A 21,765-nucleotide genomic window follows, 5' to 3' on the forward strand; every position below is an offset into this window, starting at 1 on the left:
TATAAAGCATGACATTAATACAATTTGTGCCCCTTTGACTTTTGAGTTAGTATTTTTGACTGATTAAGGTTGATGAAGTGCCGTTTTAATTGTTAGAGGGTCTATGCTTGAAAAAAACTATGCTAACCAAGATGCTTTGCGCCGAAATACACTTCCTAGTTACTTTGTCGGTTGGCTTCCTTTGCCTGTCAGCTGGCTATAACAACAATAACTGCTAGAATTTGGATTGTGAAGTCATTCGCTGAGGTTTGTGTTTTTTGTATCAAGATACAGTTTGCATATTCCTAGGAAAACCCAAATACTTATGTAATTTACACGTTGGACGACCATTTGATAGCCTTGAACGAACCTTTACACGATATTTACGCGACACTCCTATTCAAAAATCGGCAAAAAAAATGTTTCTCACTTATTACCAATATGAATGTCTTGTAAAATAAAACGCAATACATTTTCTTAATTAATAGAATCCATATTTTGATTCGGCAAGCATAGGAGTCCACCAAGCAGCGTTTATGTTATTACATGTAGGGCTTTTGCCAACTAGCTAGCTAGCTAGCTAATTAGCTAACATAACAGGCATCAGTTCTTAAAGTTCGAATTTTCTGATCCTAAACTGCTCCTCTTTAGATGGCGCTTGTTACAGCGCAGTACTTGCCCAGGTCAATTCCAGTTGTTGGAATCTGTACTTGTGGGCTGGCATCACTAAACTAGTAGTTACTGTCCATCACAGGGGCTCGGGACACTGTCCTCGGGGTCAAATTTGACCCGTTTAAAAATAAATGATATATCAAAAACTATGACCAAAAGAGCTTTGAAAATAGTGACAAATGTTGGAAAAAGCTTAAAAAACGCCGGGAAAAATCAACAAATACATTTTTTTTTTTTTAAAACGCTGAAAGAATCTACAAAAACATAATAATAGTGACAAAATAATTTGGGAAAAAACGTTGAGAGAAATGTAGAAAAACAACAACATCAAAATGTTGAAATTTCGACCCAGAAAAACACAAAGTTGCAGGTCGACAGGAAGACAACACGAGTTGTTAACTGATTAAGCATCCATGTATTTCAGGAAACACTGACTCTGCTACACAAGACTGTTAGGCTTTTTGGCCCCACAAAGGCATCTGATAACTGCTTTTTAACTTTTGTCCTTCTGCTGACTTCCACTTGATGGTAATGAGTTCCTAGTAGATCTCTGCACATGATTAAAACAGGAGGCTAGAAGAGATGTACTTGATGCAGGACAGATGGATCTATTAGAATGGTAGTTTCTGTTTCCTGTAAAATTAATTTTCATTAGAAAACACTGTTATCAATAGGTCTACAGCTAGCAAATATTTTCTCATTATTACTATTAATAATAATATTTATACATTTTATTTATACTGCGCTTTACATGGTACTCAAAGACATTTAATAGCAAAACCAGCACATATATTAAAATTTTGAATCATCTGATGATTGTTTTTTGGATTCATCTATTGAACGTTCGGTATACAAATTGTTATAAAATTGTGAGAAATGGCCATCATGAATAACTAAAGCCCACGGAGATGTCATTAAAAGTCTGTTTTTTGTCCAACCAACAGTCCAAAAACACCAAATCCTCACAACTAAGAAGATACTAGGGACTGACTTAGAGGAATAATCAATGATTAAATTGCATTTTCTACTTATCCAATAATTGTCTAATCATTTTATCACTAATCTGCAAATTGAGTCTTTTCTTCTCCAGTCAACAGGACAAGTCTTAGCAGAAAGAAGGAAGACAACATTGTTCATCTCAGATGATAAGGAGAGACAGGTGACACACAATGGAGGATTTCAGGCAGGCGTACCTGCGTCTGTGTAAGGAGGGCGGTGTGGAGCCTCAGGAGAGTGTTGTGGCTCAGCTCCAGGAGAGCAGGGCTGCTCAGAGCTCCAGACTGGACCTGAGTGGACACAGCCTGTCTGTAGATACCTGCTCTGTGCTGGCCACGGCCTTCCAAAATGAAACTAGCTTTACAGAGGTGGTGCTCAGTGACTGCATGCTCAGCGAGGAAGGTGTGTATTGTGTAAGTCTTGAGATTGACACAGCCTGTATGGGATTTGGTTTATTAAATTGTAAGTTGAGGCTGTGGCTCAGTGTCTGCCAATCGGAACGTTGGTGGTTCGATCCTTGGCCCTGCAGTCCCATGTCGAAGTGTTCTTGGGCAAGACACTGAACCCCGAGTTGCCCCCGATGCTGTGCATCGGAGTGTAAATGTGTGTGTGAATCTGATGAGCAGGTGGCACCTTGTACAGCAGCCTCGGCCACATTGTACGAATGTTGGTGAAGGGTTCCTGTAGAATATAAAAGCACTTTGAGTAGTCGGACGTTAAGACTATAAAAGCGCTATATAAAAACAGTTAAGTTAAATTAACATTTAAGTTGCTTTCTATAAGAGCAAGAGTCAGTTAGCATGCATATAAATCCAAACACATGCTTGTAAATAAATTTGTATTTCCAAATGGATAACTGTCACTGATGCTGTGGTATGCACAGATAGTCTGGGTTGCTTTTAACAAGTCTTTGCAATGCAGTTGTTATTACTGCTGCTTGCGACCATTCACTGAAACCTGCCGGAGTAACTCATCCAATGCATTTAAATTAGACTGACTTTAAAAAAAACAAAACAAGAACAAGTTTTTTTAAAACTATTATTAAATCCAATTCCAAGACCAAAACCAACAATGTGTTAGTCTGTCTTTCATCTGATTTCCCTACCCTGTCTGTTGCTCACAGCTTCAAACTCATTGGATCTTATAAAGAAAATTACAAATATATAGTTTCATTTTTTTTTTAAGTCTAAAACAGCTGGCCACTGTAGTTTTCAAACACTGCTCAAACAGGAGGAAATTGTGCAAATGTCTGGGACTATTTTCAGTGGCGTATTAATTCAAATTGGAACATATCACCAGTGCAAAAGTGTGGCTCATTGATGTGTTTTTAATAGTTTTTGGACAACAATGGAGCTCTATGGCACACAGGAATAATCATTGTTGGTTTGTCTGCCCATGGGATTTCATGACTAAAAAGTTAAAATCATGTACTCTATGAAAGTGTCTGCTTTTATGCTTGTGTGTGACTCTCAGGTGCCAAAGTACTTCTGACTGGACTGTTTGGCAACACAACTGTAAAAGTCCTGGATCTGAAGGTAACACCTGCCAAATTAGACTGTCTACACTCTCAGACCCTAATGGATTTTAAGTGTATTGAATAGTCTGTTGATGCAAAATATTGTTTACAGGGAAATAACCTGAGATCGACAGGGGCTGAGGTGTTGGGAAAGCTGTTGGCACGTAACAAGACTCTGCATAGGTGAGAACAATTCTCTTCATGTAAGAATCTAGTGTCTGTTGCTGAACACCAGACATGTACATTATTTTTAAAGCGTGAAACAACTGTCGTAATTGCACCTGATGCAGCTTTATGGGGTCATTTTAGTGTGCAACACAATTTTTGTTTCATAAAATATCAAATAAATAATATGAATTCAAACAAAAATCCACGTACTAGGCGTTTCCAGTGCTGTCATCTGCGTCTCATGGTCTTCATCAGCAGGTTTAGTTTTCACAATTGTCATAATAACATGACCTACGATTGGAACCTCCATGACAACTGAGCCAACTCCATTCACTGATGACAAGCCTGAGATGTGGTCAAAAGCTCAAGAATGAGCTAAGAAGGGTACCGTGAGTTAGGATTACTTTGTTAAAAATCCAAGCCAAAGTCAAGACCTATCCTGATCAAATAATATGAACAAATAAAGTAAGTGTTTCGTTTGTTTTGATGAATTCTGAATTTCGCTTAAAGGGTAACTAGCTTTTTTTCAACCTTGACCCTATATGTCTATGTTTTTGTGTGTAAGTGACTGATAGTAACAACAATCTTTGAAATTGGTCCAATAATATGCGTTAATTCTGAAACCGGCAGCCACAGATCGGACTGCAATGTAACCCTATGGGGCAAATGTGCATCGTCAGTTTGATCCACTAAAAGTGCTTTATTTTGCTTCCGAAAAGCTCAGATTATTATTAGAGATGCACCGCTTGACCGGCCTGTGACCGGAATTGACCGGTTTTCACGTGACCGGCAGGTCAGACTGACATATGCTGATTTTATGACATATGCTGATTTTATGACATATGCTGATTTTATGCCAGTCAAAAGCACTCGGGCGCAACTTGTTTAACATCTCGCAACAACAGCGTCACACATGCACACGCACCGCTCCATCAGCTGTTTATGAAATGTCAGAAAAACTCTGCAGAGCGGTCTGCTCTACTGATCTCAGGCGAACGGTCGGCCGCTCTTCCCCCCCTCCCCCTCTGAGGCTGAACAGACCCCAGATGAGACTAGAAGCTAATGCTAGCGAACGCTGCAGTGACGAACCCTCTGCCTCTGACTCCCCGCTGCAGGAGACGCTGTGTGTATTCCTCTGACACGCTGTATTAACATTACTGTTCTAAACCCTTTACAGGTTAGTGGGGATGCATACCGCTCAAAACCAACATCAAAAACATAGTAATCTTCCCTCAGTGTTTGGTTTTGTTGCTAAACTGTGTGTAGAATGACCGGTGACGTTAAATCATCTGTTTCAGGTGACAACACCCTAAATTTGACTGCTAGCGCTAATAACTTAGGTATTTATCTTCTTAGAAAGAATTTTTGATCAGGACATGAACGTAAAAACCAACATAACCCATCACTGCTGCAACAGAGACTGATGTCCCCATTAACACATAATCTTTACATCCTGTGAATGATTTTTGCAGGCTGGTGTTGGAGTGGAACGCTTTGGGAGTGTGGGACGAAGCCTTCTCACTCTTTTGTGATGGCTTGGCGTCCAACAGTGTGCTGACACAGCTGGACCTGCGCAACAATCAGATCAACCACCACGGAGCGTCTGAGCTCGCTCTGGCTCTTAAACGCAACACCACTGTGCAGGTGCTAGGTGAGATGCAATAAAAACAAATATGACCCCTTTACCGCTACAGCAACACTGACGCCGATATTTCGCCTCCTGATTGGGTCATGACGTGTCGTTCTCTGTGACTAAGCTACTATTGTTACTATGGCAACTACCAGCAACGGGCAGAGTATACATGCTGCCTCATGTTTACCCGGGCTAGTGCATGCTCAGTTTACAAGAAGGTTCATGAGATATTTTAGTTTGAGCGTGTTAGTTTAAACAAAGATTAGTTCCTGAAACTAAAAACACTGTAGTGCACAGAGTTAGCTTTTGGCTCAAAACTCTGCTTAAAAACCAAAACGTAGCAATGTAATTGCCGCCAAAGTGTATAAGAATCGGTTGAAAATTAAGTGACAAAGTCCTTGCTACAAGGTTTTTTCTTTGTTTTTTGAGGTGGGACATGCTCTGTACTGGGAGATCCCACATATCTTACTGTGAAATATTTCAGTTTGCTGTGCTTGTTATTAGGGCTGAGCAATTTCCTGAAAATGGGTAATCGCATTGCCAGACCGCGGTGGAGTATGGTCTGGCTGCAACCGTCCTGGGCAGCGCTAAGCCCAGGATGTAGTAAAAGTACCCTTGCAAAATAGAAAGTTGAGATAGCAAAAGAGGAGGGACATCCAACGCATGAATTTTTTCTTTTGTTGATGTTTGACACTTTGCATTAGATTGAGTGACAGTAGTAGTAGTACTAGTAGAACTAGTAGAGAATAGTACTCATAGAAAGTTGAATGGACCAACAGATCCCGTTGCTCAGGACGGAGACAGCTCAGCGTTACTGCGCAGCCTCCAACTGAGCTGGAAGACTTAGATGTGACGTGAGCAACCTGTCTGAAAGTTGTAAGTCTTCTATTAGCTGTGCAAGAGAAATCTCAATCATTCCCAATCAGCAGAGAAGGAGAGCCTGGGTATATGTTAGGAGATAACAAAGGCACAGGCTAATTACTGCTAACTAACATGCTAGTTAACGTTAGTTATTAAACCTAAACAGCTAAAGTAAGTTGCTTTGGAGCTATGGAGTCATAACATGAGGTATAAGGTAATGGAGCCTTTTATACATTGTCGCGTTTCTTTACAAATAAACAACAGAAAAATAGAGTCTTTTAACACTTTAGATGTAAAGTTATTCACTGTCAAAGTGACGCCAAAATGAATGGCAGTAAATGGAATGCTAACGGAAGGTGATGGCTTATTAGCATCAAAATGGCTCCACAACAGCTACGCTTAGAGAGGAGAGGCTAACCCTCTAGGTAGTACTCCACCTGTTGTTTACTTGGTTGCCATGACTTCACGAGATGACGTCCTGTCACTGTTCCAGTTGCTCGGGAGAGAGAGCTAATGACCGTTCGCTTGAGTTCAGTAGAGCAGACGGATTTGCAGAGTTGTGTAATTACGACTTTATGACTTTTCATGAACAGCTGAGGAGCAACGGTGTGCAGCGTACATAGCGGAAACCCTGTTGTGCATCTGCTCTATAACATGGTGGCAGAAATTTTTCCGTGGTGGGCCGCCATCAACATATCAACACTGGAAGAACGCTGAATGACAGCTTCATCCCAGCAATAAACATCCGTTGAGTTAGACTACACCAACCATAATCACAGATTGTTTCTGCATGCAATTAAACTGATCATAAATTACGTGTATTTGAGGTCCTAAAAAGGTTCTTTTATACAAAACAGTAGTTTAATTAAATAGAGGTAGTCTGTACTGATTTTTTGTGGTTGACAAACATGCAGAATGATCAATCTAATACAGGAGTTGGAGGGCTAAAGAACAGGTTCTTGCTGTATTCTGGTATTCTTGACTGACTAATGGTCCACTTTGGCTGTTCTCACTGACTGTACTTACAGATCTGAGGTGGAACAACATTGGTCTGCTGGGTGGCAGGACTCTGTTGGAGGCTCTGCAGAAGAACCATAGCATAGTGCAGCTGGAGATGGCAGGAAACAACATACCCAGTGACACACTCAGAGCACTTGGTAAGGTGTGTGTGTGTGCGTGTACATGTGCGTGTGTGTGCGGTCCACTAAAAGTGCTTTATTTGGCTGCTGAAAAGCTCACATTATCATTCTAAGTGTCTTGTGTGACATTATTGAAAAGATCCCTACAGAGATAGACCCTTAAAACCTCTTTAAGACCTTTCTGTTTAACTAGAGCTAATCCCACCAGACTCCATTTAAAAAAACAATACTTTTAGCGTGTATAGAGCTAACATATTTTCACAGGTAAATAGGTAAACTATGTGTTTATTTCAACCAAAACTAGAGTTGTGATGGTTGGAAAAGTGGAAAGACTGACCCAAAACGGCTTTTCATAGTTGCATTTTGTTTCTGTCGACTTTGAATGAAGTGGGTTTTTTTTTAGGATGCTAAAAATATTGTTTATCTACATGAAGTCTGGTGGGTTTAACGAACGCAATTTCGTGGATGTTTTTATGTTTAAAAAAAGGATCTTACTCTTTAACAGTAAGGTAAGTACATGGTTAAGCACGCATGTCGGTACAAATTACCCTAGGTTTTTTCTACACTCATTGCTTGTAATAAGTTTACCATGCAGCTGCGTCCTGTCTACCTTCTTAAAAGCACGGTTCATTAAAATTACAAAAGAAAAAAAAAGCCTATTTTCTCACTTCCCCCTAGAGGTATCTCTCCATTCAGATAGCATTGTTTTTTGTCGGTCCAGGTTTTCAGAACTGAGATGGATGGAGATCCGTTTGTGCTGAACACAGCATTGAATTAAAATTAAACAGCTAAACTAAACAGCCACTTATTACTGGAAACACTACAGTATATTGTTTCAAGCCTGCACCATACAACTCTGCATATTCACATCCTGTCATACATTTTTAAACATAAGCAAATTAATACAAGAACAAAAACCCTCTTTTTGTTTTTATACTTTCACAAATGAAGAATTGTTAGCTGTGTACATTCACCGGGGTATTTTAGACTTGGGGGAAACCCTGGCAAACATCTTAAGCTATACCAAACTAGAATAATGAAAAGATAATGTTATCACCTAACCTTTACTGCAGAAAATGAAGCCAAAAGATAAGTACAGTGCCTTGCGAAAGTATTCGGCCCCCTTGAACTTTTCAACCTTTTGACACATTTCAGGCTTCAAACATAAAGATATAAAAATTTTATTTTTTGTGAAGAATCACCAACAAGTGGGACACAATTGTGAAGTGGAACGAAATCTATTGGATATTTTAAACTTAAACAAACGCTCTTCATCCAACCTCACTGAGCTCGAGCTGTTTTGCAAGGAAGAATGGGCAAGAACTTCAGTCTCTCGATGTGCAAAACTGATAGAGACATACCCCAAGCGACTTGCAGCTGTAATCGCAGCAAAAGGTGGCTCTACAAAGTATTAACGCAAGGGGGCCAAAGAATTTTGCAAGCACCACTTTTCAGTTTTTTATTTGCTAAAAAAGTTTAAAATATCCAATAGACTTCATTTTGCTTTCTCTTCACTTATTAGCCCCTCTAACCCTTTCAGAGCAGATCACAGGGCACAACACCGACAGACAGTCCACCCTGAGAGAGAGCCGCAGCAGGACCCAGGTCCTCAGCAAGGAGATTCAGACATTAAAGGAGGAGAAGAGCCGGCAGGTAACCCTCACCCCCTTACACCAAAGAATAAAATTAGTCCAAAGGTGTAGATTACAAGGGGTATGCAGGCAGTGGTGTAGTCTAATGTATTGTAGTGGCTATACTGTACTGTATAGTGGTCAGAATCTGACTTTGGGGTTAGAGGGGCACATCATAGTGGGGGGTCAGGGTATCCTCCCCCAGGGAAGTTTGAAGCATCAACAACTTCATTCCCTGTATTCCGATTCACTTTTATGCACCAATTTACAGTGGAAATAAATGTATTTAGCCTATGTCAAGAAGAGAAACACAGATGACACTTATCATATATATATATATTATATATATATATATATATATATATATATATATTATATATATATATATTATATATATATATTTATAATGGAAAGTATGTTGTTGTGGGTCATTGGGCATTTTTAAGTGGTTATATGGAAATCCTGGAGCTTTCTTAGTGGGTATACTGCGTATATATTTGAACAAAATCCATGCCCTTGAATAATTCTGGTACAGAACAAGGACGCTGGTGAAGAAAGGCTGCGCGAAGACTATTAAAAATCATAAATACACTTTTTCTCACTCATAGCCATGTCGATAGATGCGGAGGTTTCCAGTCAACCTCTTTGATCCAGATGCATATATCTTTATCTAAAAAATGGATTAGGGCTGCAACTAACTATTATTTTTATTTATATAATTGATAATTTGTTTTTATATAATTGATTATTTGGTCAATAACATGTCGAAAAATGGTGACAAATGACAATCAGTGTTTTCCAAAGCCCAGCATGATGTACAAATGTACAGAAATTCACAGTAATTTTAGCAGTTGTCATGGTGCAGTGGCACTTATAGTAACAATACAGATAATAGAACAATAAATAGAAATAATAGTTGTAGCAGTGCAGAGCGTCAAGCAGGACCACGGCAGCAGCTGCCAATAAACAAACCACCTAACGACCAAATCGGCAAAGTGAGAGACCATAAGGACTCTGGGGAATATTTTGATATTATATCAATATCGTGATAGGAGACTAGATATCGTCTTAGATTTTTTGATATTGTCATATTGTAATACGTTTTAAAGCATTACAGTAAACTGATGTACTGTTGTAACTGTTCTATTTTTTGCCTTTACCCACTCATTATATCCACATTACTTATGGTTATTTATCTCATTGTGTAAATATTTTGGGAAAGCACCAATAGTCAACACTACAATATTGTATCGAGGTATTTGGTCAAAAATATTGTGATATTTGATTTGCTCCATATTGCCCAGCCCTAATTCTAAGTATTATCATTAAGTTTGACAGATTTCGGATACAGTCTGTGTTGGTAACTGTGGTTGTTCCTCCTCTCTTTTAGTACCTTAGCCTGATGAATACCATAGATAGGCAGAGGGAGAAGATGGGACGCTCCAACGGGTGAGTGAAGGGTGTCATTACCCATAACCATAGTTTTATAACAAAGATGCAAATCTCCATATCAGTCGTTAAGTGTTTATATTTGCACTGGAAAGGAAATAAACCCAGGGAGATGTGGAACTCATTCAGGCAACAGTTGTCATAATAATATTGGTAATATGTGCAACATTTACTTTGCATCTTCCTCAAATAATCACAGTTTGTATCCATAACCTCATGGCAATGGCCTCTTTACCCGTTTTTCTGTTTGATTAGGTCTACCTCCATTCAGATAGGCCAACTCCAGGAAGCTCTGAATGAAAGGAAGTCGGCTGTCAACTCCCTCACTGCGAAGTAAGCATTTCATTTTCCTTTATTCAGTTATTCACTATTGAATAAAGGTATAATTACGTCTGTGCCTAGGTGTTGTTTGTTACATAATTAAGTTACTTATTTGTCAGTCAAGCACAAAGTTGTATGAAGGACTCCAGTAAGAATGACACAGTATCGATGTATTTTAGGATGAGGGGAGAACAGTTCTCTTTGTTCGATAACATTAAAAGTAAAGGAAGACTTTGCTGTTGGCTTCCCAATTAAAAAAAAAAAAAAAAGACAAATGTTGCGCCATCCAACGCTAACACTGAACTGCCGGCTGCAGACGTGTGTTTCGGACAAGCAAGCAAGAGAGTAAGCACTGCGGTGCTGTGAATGACTTTGAATTTTCAGTAACTGTAACAGTTCCAAATTTTGCTGAACAATTAATTGCGATGAACAATATTATTCTCTTTCAGTCAAAAACATATTTATTCAAGATCTTTTGATGACATCACTGTCATGTGACTAGGATCATGTAAGAACACAGGTACACAGCCTATGAAGTCAACGCTTCTTTATTTCAGTAAAACATTGGTACCAACAGTAAAGGTCTTTAGACTGGGGTGGAAGCCTACACACAACTTTGGACTTCTAAAGAAACCTTCTACAGTAGTTCCTTCGAAATAGTTCTGGAGACTGAAAGACCCAGAACCTTGTGTCAAAACACACTTTCTACACAAAGTGTGCCAGGTCATCTGGGACATGTATACTTTCTGCGCTCAATGTTGTTTTCGGCCCCCAACGTCAACTTCCAGGCAGCGCTGCGACCATTGACTTCAAGGCACTTAACCCTAACCTTAACCCTTACCTTAATTGTAACCTTTGCCTAATCTGAGTGCCAACCAGGCAGTGCTGCCTGGAAGACAACGCTGGGGGCTTAAAACACCAAACACTGCTTTCAGATAAGAAAACTGCAGGTTTGCTGCAACTCTGTTCTTTTAGATCAAGACTGTTCATTTCGTATACTATATTTCTACCTGCTCTTAAATGTTATACGTAAAGCAATTTGAATTGCCATATTGAAATAAAATTGAAATGTAAGTATAAATAAAGCTGCATTGCCTTGCATTGCCTTCAGAGGCACATGCAGTAACTCTGATTACAGGGTGTGATTTTTTTTGTGCAGACTTCAGATGACAGAGGCTGCCCTCGCCCTCTCGGAGCAGAAAAACCACAACATGGCAGAGCTGCTGACACGAGTGAAGGCTGAAAAAGAAGAACAGAGGGAACGACAGAGCAGAGAGAGGAAGAAGGAGCAAGAGGTACGGACAGATGAGGAGAGACAACACTGCAAAAACATGTCATTTGACATCAAATGTGATTCGTAAGGCTACCCGCTCCTAGTAGTCGATTGTCGTCATTTTGGGCTATGTCGACTTAGATTTCTTAAGTCAGGTAGTAATTATTTACATTTTTTTAATGCTAAATTACTTAGTTTCATGAAATGCATGAGTATATCTTTGGGGAACACATGACTTCGCATGGTGCTTTTGCACCTACAGTGGCCAGAATAAGTTTACACTCCCATGCTAAAGTTGATTAAAAAGAGGAATTTTCCACTTGGAAAATCCAATCTTTTAAGGATACCAATTTTCTTTGTGAATGAATAATGTATTGTAAATAAATAAATTATCTTCCTTAAAATACAGGGGGCATAAGTATACACCCCCCTATGTTAAATTCCCATAGAGACAGGCACATTTTTATTTTTATAAGCCAGTTATTTCATGGCTCAGGATACTATGCATCCTGATAAAGTCCCCTTGGCCTTTGGAATTAAACTAACCCTCCATTATCACATACCCTTCACCATACATGGAGATTGGTGTGGTGTTATTTCATTGAGAGATGATCTCATGGAAAGTTCCCCCTCTATGTATGGTGAAGGGTATGTGATGATGTGGGGGGTTATTTTAATTCCAAGGGAACTTTACCACATGTACAGTATACAATTGAGTTGCATATTAAACTGGGCCAAATGAATGAAAATAAATTATAATTATAATAACAATAATAATGATGTATCCTTTATTAGTCCCAGAAGGTGATATTACAATTTACACTCAAATTATTATTATATATAGTATATTATTATAGTATAGTATAGTATATTATTTATACATCATGTTTTAACGTTAAAACATACATGTGGAAAGCACAGTAAATCCTTCAGCTTAAAGGTACTCTAAGCAATGTCCAGCGTTTTTCAGGTTTGAATTTTTGTCACATACAGAAAACAACTCCTCACAATCTGCTAGCTGCCAGTCCCCTGAACAAACGCGGTCTCTGTAGACAGCCCAGGCTCCACTAACTCCAACAACAACAAACAGGCCAACCTGGGTTAACAGCATACTGGCCTTGCCTTGGAAAAATCCTGTTGAATCCTCGCTGACCGAAAAAGAACAAGTCAAAGTTCAGTGTTCCAAAAAACTACAATGACTGGTGTCGGTAATCTGAACAATCAGTTCTGCTAAACAATGACACAAACGTTCAGGTTCACAAATGCAGAATCATTTATGCTTATTGGGATATTGCTCTCACTAATGAAAGTACCTCATGTGTTTCTGTCTTGTAGGACAGTGCTCACAGAGAGGGCAAACTACTCAGAGAGATCCAAAACCTGACAGAAACCAACGCCCAACTCATGAATAAAGTAAGAGCAATCTCTGTTCAGAACACACACACACACACACACACACACGGACTAAAGTTGCATTATTAGATGTGATCCTATTTGTCTTGTGTATCTTAGGTTGAGGAGAAGGAGCGGCGGTGTAAGTCTCAGCAGCAGCAGATCTTTGAGCTGAAGCAGGAGCTGACCAATAGCACGGCAGAGCTCAAGCTGCAGCTCACACAGGCAGAAGGTCATACACACACTCATAGAACACACACACACACACACATATTGTACACTCACTCACTCACTCACTCACTCACTCACTCACTCACTCACACACATGTTCCTATTTACAGTTACATAAGATTATTTCACATAAAAGCCAGCATTCATGTCATGTATGTCACCCTCTCTCAGACCGTCTGGAAATAGAGAAGCGAAGGTCCAAGCAAGCCCTGCAGGACATGGACAGTCTCCGCCAGAAAGAGGTGCTCTCAGGTTTTTTCTTGTATACATATATATATATATATATATGTATATTTATACACACACACACACACACACACACACATATTACATTGCACACACACAGGACATTAACTCAAGTACTAGGGCTGAGAGGATATGCTTTTGTCCGAATTCAATTCTTTCACGATATATGGGTGTAGATTAAATTTGTATTATGATTTCCATTCATTGCAATTCTAGTATTGGTAGTATTGAATATTGCGATTTCTCTTCTTTAACAAAAAACAGAAGTTGAATAATACACAGGAAAATATATCACAAGACATTTCTGAAAACTAATTGTTTTCTAAGCAGAATGCACATCACATGTCAGTCAGTCTGACTGCCATTTATTTCACTTGTAAAGAAGGACATAACATGGATTTTCTGCATTTTCTGCTTTCCATCTGTTTTGCTGGAAACAAATATGATGTAGTTGCGGTATTAGCGGTACCATAGAAACCGAAAATATTGAGGTGAATTTTTGGTACAAAAATTCTGGGGGGAAATAACTATATATAAATATATAAATTAGTGTAAATTAGTGCGAGGAAAGCATTTTCATTTTCTCCTCAAGCGAGATGCCAATATATTTGACCCTATCAATATTAAAACCCAGTCAGAGTGGAGAGACAGTATGTTTATTATTGTAATCTATGTATTTAGACCTGGAGAATAGCATACATTCTGTTAAGTACTAAATTAAGATTGAAGTGCATCTTGCAGTGAATTACAACAAACAATGGACTTTGATTGGATAAGGCCCATTATGTCCTATTGTGTTCTTTAATCCTCCAATGTAGCACAACTAGACTGCAGAATTCAATGTTTCCTCTTCCTGTACCGGACTCTCACACCGCCTCAAAACTACATTTCAGAGAGAAATATTATACTTTTTACTCCACTACAATCATCTGACAGCTTTAGTTATAGTTACTTAATAAATTGAGATTTTTTGCACTCAAAGCACATTCATTAAAATCAAACCACCCAACAACATAAAGGCCTACAAGTCCACTTAGCCGATTAAACACTAAGTTGATTGAAAAAACTGTTTTGGATTGTTTCCAGTTTCTAAAATGTGAGGATTTTTTTGCATTACTTTTAATACTTTAAATCCATGGTCCTGATGATACTTACATACTTTTACTCAAGTAACATTTTCAATGCAGGACTTTGACTTGTAAAAGAGTATCTTTTACAGTGTGGTATTAGTACTTTTATTCAAGTAAAGGATCTTTTGTGTTTGTGTGTGTGTACGTTGACTAGATAGAAAAAGATGAATTACTAGAAGTTTAAATTTCTTCACAGGTGGAGCATTTGAATCGACATCTAGAGGAGAGCGAGAGGGCTCTGCAGGAACGCATCTTCAAGCTGGAGGGACAGCGGATACAACTGGAAGAGGTCAGAGTGTCCGTGTTTAAAAGATAAAAACACAAGTAATGCATACATTTAGTCAACAAAGTAACTGCTAATAACAGATAAGGTATTGTTATGGTTCTGATATTTTTAGGGCAGGGTGTCGTCAAAAATGTTCGATACCGATACCAATAACGTTAGTTCAATATTGATACTTTGTACTTTACCAGTTTTATAAAATGACAGAAGAAATGACAACATTACGGCGCAAAGGTTTTCATATGTTTTTAGCGTAATGTAGAGCTTTTTCTGCATGTCTCTATGACGTGTAACGTTAGACAGCCAATCACAAACACTATTATCTTGGGAGAAGCAAGCTGCACTTATTGGCTCACTGAGTCTGATGAGATTTACTCCTTAGGTATTGAATTTGGGTATTAAATGACAAGGCATTTGTTGATACGCAATACTTTAGAGCATACTAGAAATACTGTATATTTTATTAAATGAAGCTGCACATTAAACTGGGCTTACAATAACATTGAGGTTAGCCTAGAGCCTTTACACATACCTTTTTTGCATAGAAAACTAAGCCATTAAAATAGCCTAATAAATATAGGCATGCTTTTATAAATCATGTTTTAGTGTTTGACATACATGGGGAACAGTAAATCCTCAGGATCAACTGTAACTGAGTGACTACCTTGCTTATATGCCAGTAAACCTATCAGCAGTGGGGAGTTGTATTTTCAAATATTTTGTTGGACTCATGTTAAGACTTTTTATTTTTTGAAAAAACTTTAAAAGATTAACAATAATTTGGAGGTCCCCTTTCATTGACTCTGAGGACCCCCTAGGGGTCCCGGACCCCCTGTTGAAGATCCCTGCTTTAAAGGCAATTTGTCAGTGCCTATAAAGTATTGAATTCGGTACCCAGCCTCAGCCATTTTATCTTTATTAGCCAAAAGCCAGATATTCGACATTAAGCGGTTATGTAGCAGCGGAGACTATGCACATAGCCACAGTAGCTGCTGTTTGTTTCCTCAAAAATGTAATCGGGACTACAGTGGCTACGAAGATACCGCATGGAGACATCAAAGAACTGGGATTGTATGGCAGGGCGCTGTATCAGACGCACTGGTATACAATTTTGAATTTTCTATATGATATGAATTTTAAAAATACCGCCATAACAGTGCATAGCTGCTGTAACTCTTTAACAGGCAGAAACAAATGTAAGATTGTTTTCTGCGTAGGGCAGGCTGTGAGTGTAGTGTACGGAGAGTGGATCAAGATTAACTGCATACCCTTCTTACTTATGGTTATGACTAGAGCCCGACCGATAAAGGATTTTTAAGGCGATACAAATATTTGGTGATTAAAAAATCCGAAATTTCAATATATCGGCCGATATATATTTAAAAACAAAATCCAGAAATGCATAACAAAACATAAACACATTTCCCTCACATTAGTTATTATGAGTCCTCAATAAAATAATATAATTGCATGTGGTTTAAAAATAAACTTGTTTTATCGTCAAAACAAAACAGAGGAACATCAAAACATATTAACGTTCTGATCAATAAAATGTATAAAAATACAAAGTTAAGATATGAAACTTAAAGTCCTTTGAACAAAACCTCAGTGTTGCCGAATCATTTAAATGATTCTGATAAAATAGATAAATACATTTTTTTTCATTCATTTATCGGCCATTATAAATGCAGGTACAGATTGGAAAATGCCTAATGTCGGCCGATAATATTTGCCCGCCAATATATCGGTTGGGCTCTAGTTAAAACTTTTAACACAAAAATTAATTACCCACAACTAACTGCATTTTTTAATTATTCTTTACATTGTTCTCCTGACAGTATGGGTCACTATAAATCTATAGTAAGGCCCAGTCAAGCAAAAACAAAAACGTGACCAACCTAATCTTAAACAATACTTTGACAATGTTTTGGTCAAACCCCCCAGCGCTATGTGACTGATGTTGTTTCTGATACAGTTGGAGATTGTTGATAATAAAGAAAATGTTCCGGAAGTTAAAGAAAGACATTATTTTTTTACTTATTCTTTATTCAGCCAGGAATGTCCGATTGGGTTAAGGAATCCACTGCTTTTCAGTAAGACACATCTAGCATATCCAAACGAGCTTACCACAGTCACCACTCTATCACCGTGAATTTTTTCATTACATAAAATCATTAAAGGTAGCTGAAGTTTATTGCCAACGACTGAGTGGGGCCTGTATTTTTTGAAAGGGGAAGTTATTTCTTACCTAACTGTAATTTTCCAGACAGTTTGGTTATTCAAATCCACAAGGTGGCTTCTCTTTCCACGCTGGGGATTCCCCCACTTTTCAGGAAAAGCTGGGACAGAATGTTATGAATATTGTGTAGGTGGACAGGTACAGTTGGTGGACAGGGTAAGATAAACATCTTCCAACCTACTGTCCTCCAACACAGTAGCCTTGTATTTTGGGATCCTTTTCCTACGGAAATTAATTACTATTCCTCACTGTGGTTTGGATCTTCAGGGACCCGTCCAGCACATTGTGTAGGAAGCACAGCTGGACTCTCTAGTCTACCTGTGCTCTGAATGTACAGCCATGTAATAATGTCCATGTGTTGTAGGAGCTGAGTAAAGCTAAAGCAGCGTGTGTGACAGAGAGGGCCCAGGCAGAGGAGGAACTGGGAAGAGTGCGAGCTCAAGTGCGTCTGGAGGAGGTGAGTTTAAAAATCCGCATCATGAGCTACGATCTAAGCCTCAATAGGGATGGGCTGCCATTTAATTCAATTTTGCCGGACGATAAATTGTCCCGGAAATTATTGCGATAAACAATAATATTGTCGTTCTGAGACCATTTTCATCTAATACAATGATAATGGCATAATACTGAAGGTACGCCTTTTCAAAGATCAATAAACTATTATCTCTAGAGAATATTTAACACTTGAACTGGAAGACATTTTAAATATGTGGCACATGGCTGCCACATGGCACAAGACATATGCAACTGACAAAAGGGCTCACTCCTCATTACGCTAAGGAACCGAGAGTGGTCGTCCCGTGTCTTTAGTAGAGAGAAGGAAAACAAACAAGCTTTTTTTTTTTTTTTGTTTATCGTGTGATTAATTGGCATATTGACTATTGCGACAGGCCTAGTTCCGTTACATTTCATCAAATGCAATTTATCAAATCCCTTTAAATCCATTGTTGAATTTTATTGGGGTTAACTGAACAATATACAGTATTATACTGTACACTAGCACATGAACTTGAAAGTCCTGGTTTAGACTAGATAACAGTTAGACAAAGTGTGGTTTTTATAAAAGAAGGAGAGGCAAAAGATAAGTATGACTTTTTAAAATGAATTTATAGGTATTTGAGACATTCCGTTACAGCGTTGTTTTTGAAGTCAGTTGTTGCTCGGTTTCTCCATTGTTCTGACTTCCTGCTTTATTTCCTCTGAGCAGCAGGAGCACGTGTCGTGCCTGGGGGACAAGCTCCGCTCGGTGCGCTCCAACCTACAGGAGGTCCAGCTCCACTGCTCTCAGCAGAAACAGACCATCTCTGAGCTGCAGGCCAAGAACAGCCAGCAGGGCAGCGAGATAAGCGCAATGCGGCGCAGGACGGAGGAGCTCCAGCAGGTCAGGATGTCCTCCTGTCTTCTCAGTGTGGCTGTGTCGTGTCCTGGTTAAACAGAAGACGTGTCATTGAGGGGATTGCTCCGGTGCCGCCACAGTTTCCGCCGGATGTCCCTTTTTTGCGCCTGATGTCCCTCACTAGCCACTTTCTTTGTGTTGCCGTTCAAAACTCGCTGTATAAGCTATTTACCGGTAAACACTGCGGGTTTGTTCAGGACACCCCCCCGCCTTCGTCTGTCGCTAGCAATGGTGACGCAGTGATTTGAGACAATTCTCTCCTATCAGTCAGCAGTCTGCAGGTTTTCACGTCACCTTTTGGTATTGCCTCAGCTCGCTTGGAACCTCGACTGAGGTGGTACTACAAAAAGTACCTGTTAGCAGGTACCGGGGACTTTTTTTCATAATGGAAAACCAAAAAAGTCAAGTAGCGTTGAGGCAAGTTGAGTAGATACCATGCAGTTGAAAAACGCTATATCTGTCCAATCGGAGTTTTCTGTTGCACAACTAAAACTACTTCTGAACGTAAAAGTTCCACCAAAACAAGTTCCTTCTTGAGGCTGTTTTGCAGATCCGCCGTTACTGCACCCAACGCTGAGCCTCGCCCAAGATGATTGGGATTGGTTTAAAGAAATACCAATAAACCAGAGCACATTATTCTCCCATCCCAGAATGCTCTGTGGAGTAGCCAGACCCTCCTCCGCAGCGCTGTGGAGGAGGATCTTGCGATGAGAGACTACTGGTTACACTATAGCTCCATTGACCCTGTGTCATGGTTCAAATGTCCATTATAGACCCAAACATATGGGATGTTTTAAGAGTTAAAAAAAAAATTGGCCGATATTACGTTACATTTACATTACCCTACGCAACCCGTTGTATAGATAAAATATTTTAGAAGATTAAGCAGCTATAATCAATATTTTTATAATAATGTATCACGTGTAATGTGTATAATAATAACAACAGGGTAAAAACATTGTAATTTCCCTTGGGGGATTAATAAAGTATAAATTCTTATTATTGTTATCAAATGAAACTGTGAAAACAAATGACAAAAAAAAGAAAAGGTGTCTTGTGTGGTGATGAACCTACAGAGAGTTCCCGACTTTACAGAGCTTTAAAGCGTCCATATTCTGCTCATTTTCAGGTTCATAATTGTATTTTGAGGTTGTACCAGAATAGGTTTACATGGTTTCCTTTTCAAAAAACACCATATTTTTGTTGTACTGCACATTGCTAGATCCTGTTTTCACCCTGTGTGTTTAGGTCTCTGTTTTAGCTACAGAGTGAGACATCTCACTTCTATCCTGTCTTGAATTGTGTTGTTTTTTGTTGTCGGTGAACTGATGTGGGTGTTTAACTGGTGGTGTGTTGTTGCAGGAACTGTCCTCTAAGGACCAGGAGAAGGTGGCTGAAGTAAGCCGGGTGAAGGTGGAACTGCAGGAGCAGATTGGACATTTACAGGCAGAAAGAACGACACAGGGGGGGCTTAAAGAGAAGATCTGTGCTCTGGAGAGAGAGATTAAAGGTGCACCCCATTGTTTTTCCTCTTATCACTGGACACAAGTCTTTATTTTCCTTTTGCAAAAGAGAGTACACTTTAACAGGTGAATTAGTTTCCTATTTCAATAACAATCCAGTCTGCATGAAGAACTGCTCGGATGTGTAGAATGGGTGTTACACGGCTAAGCTAACCTGGACTCGTATACTAAAAACACACAGCTACTAAAGGGGAAATGCATTGATACCATAAGCATCAAGTTCCAAAAAATATACAGCAAAAGGTTTCACATGTGTAACAACCCAGGTCAACCAGTAATCTGTTTGAGTCCTGTAACCAGGTCAGATATTGTGGATTTCAAAAGCATCATATTTAAAAATTAACATTTATTGTAGCGCTGTCTTTCATACCTTTCTCCCCGTGGCTTGTTGCCCTGCAGTACTAAGCGGTAACCACAGGGAGGTGCTTCTCGACAAAGAGAGTGAGATGGCTTCCATGCTGGAGAAGCTGCGGCTGAAAGAGGCGGAGATCCAGAGGATGAGGGAAGACGAAGCCAACAGGGCCAGCTACCTGCAGAGCGCCATCCTCACCTATGTTCAGGGCTCGCCTCTGGGACACTACAGCAGTCCCAAAAAATGACCCACAGACCTCGACCCTCTCAGCGTTAAGCTCTGAGCTTACAGTTCCTGCACAAGTCGGCACGGTCTGAAGAATAAAAGCAAAATCATGATTGTCTGAACTTGAAACATTTGGAAAACATAGGGAAATCTGTGTTTTCCTGTGAGCTGTAATCATACCTAACACAATGTGCATATCCAGTCAAGAAATGGAGGCTTTAAAAAGTCTGACTGGCCCAACATCCATGACATGTATTACATATAAGATATATTTTTAATACATCTTAAGATGACTTTAGCACATTAATGCTCTTGAGGAGACAAATTATGCTCTGACCTTTCATCTGTTGCTACCTTCAAAACAAACATCAAATATAATAAAAGGGGGTAAAGACAGTATCAGGGTACTTCATTTTACCGTGCTAGGCATCTCAAAATGTTTACAAGTGCACAGAGTGCTTTGTATTTTTATTATAGTCTGTCTTATCCTAAGGAAATATTCGATTTGAGACTCAACTCCTGTTAAAAGGACATTAAATCTACTATGACCACAGCCCTGACATAATGATTAACATGTCCTTAGACGTTTGTCCAACCCATCGGGTTGCACTCATTCTTTTTCTAATCCAGTCTAAAAGAAGGTGCTAATAAACTCTGGATGCATTTTTTTTTATAATACAAATTGTTTTATATTTTGTTTCAGATATGTAATGGAAACTTGTCTTTTTTTTTTCAGGCGTATTTTTGATCACTTAAATGTTGTAATTTCTAAAATAAATGTCTCATTTTTATTTTATTTATTTTTATTTTTATTTGTGTGGATGATTTGATATATAGTAGTTTATTATTATCAATCATAACATTGAAACAAATCAAATTAAGGGCCATAACATAACCTATAGCATTGTTACATTATCAGACTCCTGTGTTTCTTTATTCCCATTAAGAAGGTCATTGAAAGTGGGCTACTCCCACTTCACAACTCTATTGCACTGCTTTTTAAATAACATTCAATCTGAACACACTTTAAAGAATAGATATACAATATCATGTTGCATTGTACAATAGCACAGAGACAGCACTTGTGAAAATTACTAATGACCTCCTAAT

At 38.9% G+C, this 21,765-nt stretch overlaps 1 protein-coding gene across 2 annotated transcripts; it reads left to right on the forward strand.

Moving 5' to 3' along the window:
* The first annotated feature begins 141 nt into the window (after positions 1–141).
* Positions 142–21,444, forward strand: lrrc45 (leucine rich repeat containing 45). 2 transcript variants are annotated; one of them, XM_032502867.1, is made up of 18 exons: positions 142–246; positions 1,742–2,049; positions 3,121–3,182; positions 3,276–3,346; positions 4,804–4,982; positions 6,854–6,982; positions 8,505–8,617; positions 9,986–10,044; positions 10,300–10,377; positions 11,525–11,660; positions 12,974–13,051; positions 13,151–13,262; positions 13,433–13,503; positions 14,834–14,926; positions 17,524–17,616; positions 18,367–18,540; positions 19,918–20,065; positions 20,478–21,444. In XM_032502867.1, the coding sequence occupies exons 2-18, from the start codon at positions 1,821–1,823 to the stop codon at positions 20,675–20,677; spliced, it is 2,025 nt and encodes a 674-aa protein (XP_032358758.1). In that variant the 5' UTR covers positions 142–246; positions 1,742–1,820; the 3' UTR covers positions 20,678–21,444. The 2 variants fall into 2 exon arrangements, with proteins under 2 accessions (XP_032358758.1, XP_032358759.1); XM_032502868.1 differs by lacking the exon at positions 10,300–10,377.
* The last annotated feature ends 321 nt before the right edge of the window (positions 21,445–21,765 follow it).

Source organism: Etheostoma spectabile, chromosome 21, assembly GCF_008692095.1.
Source record: "Etheostoma spectabile isolate EspeVRDwgs_2016 chromosome 21, UIUC_Espe_1.0, whole genome shotgun sequence".
Classification (NCBI taxonomy): Eukaryota; Metazoa; Chordata; class Actinopteri; order Perciformes; family Percidae; genus Etheostoma; species Etheostoma spectabile.

What these genes read in the sequence shown, in the direction of transcription:
- lrrc45 (XM_032502867.1), top strand. Translation starts at nt 1,821, where the DNA reads ATGGAGGATTTCAGGCAGGCGTACCTGCGTCTGTGTAAGGAGGGCGGT. An exon ending in CGTAACAAGACTCTGCATAG is followed by an intron (nt 3,347 to 4,803) that starts GTGAGAACAATT and finishes TGATTTTTGCAG; the next exon opens with GCTGGTGTTGGAGTGGAACG. An exon ending in CACCACTGTGCAGGTGCTAG is followed by an intron (nt 4,983 to 6,853) that starts GTGAGATGCAAT and finishes CTGTACTTACAG; the next exon opens with ATCTGAGGTGGAACAACATT.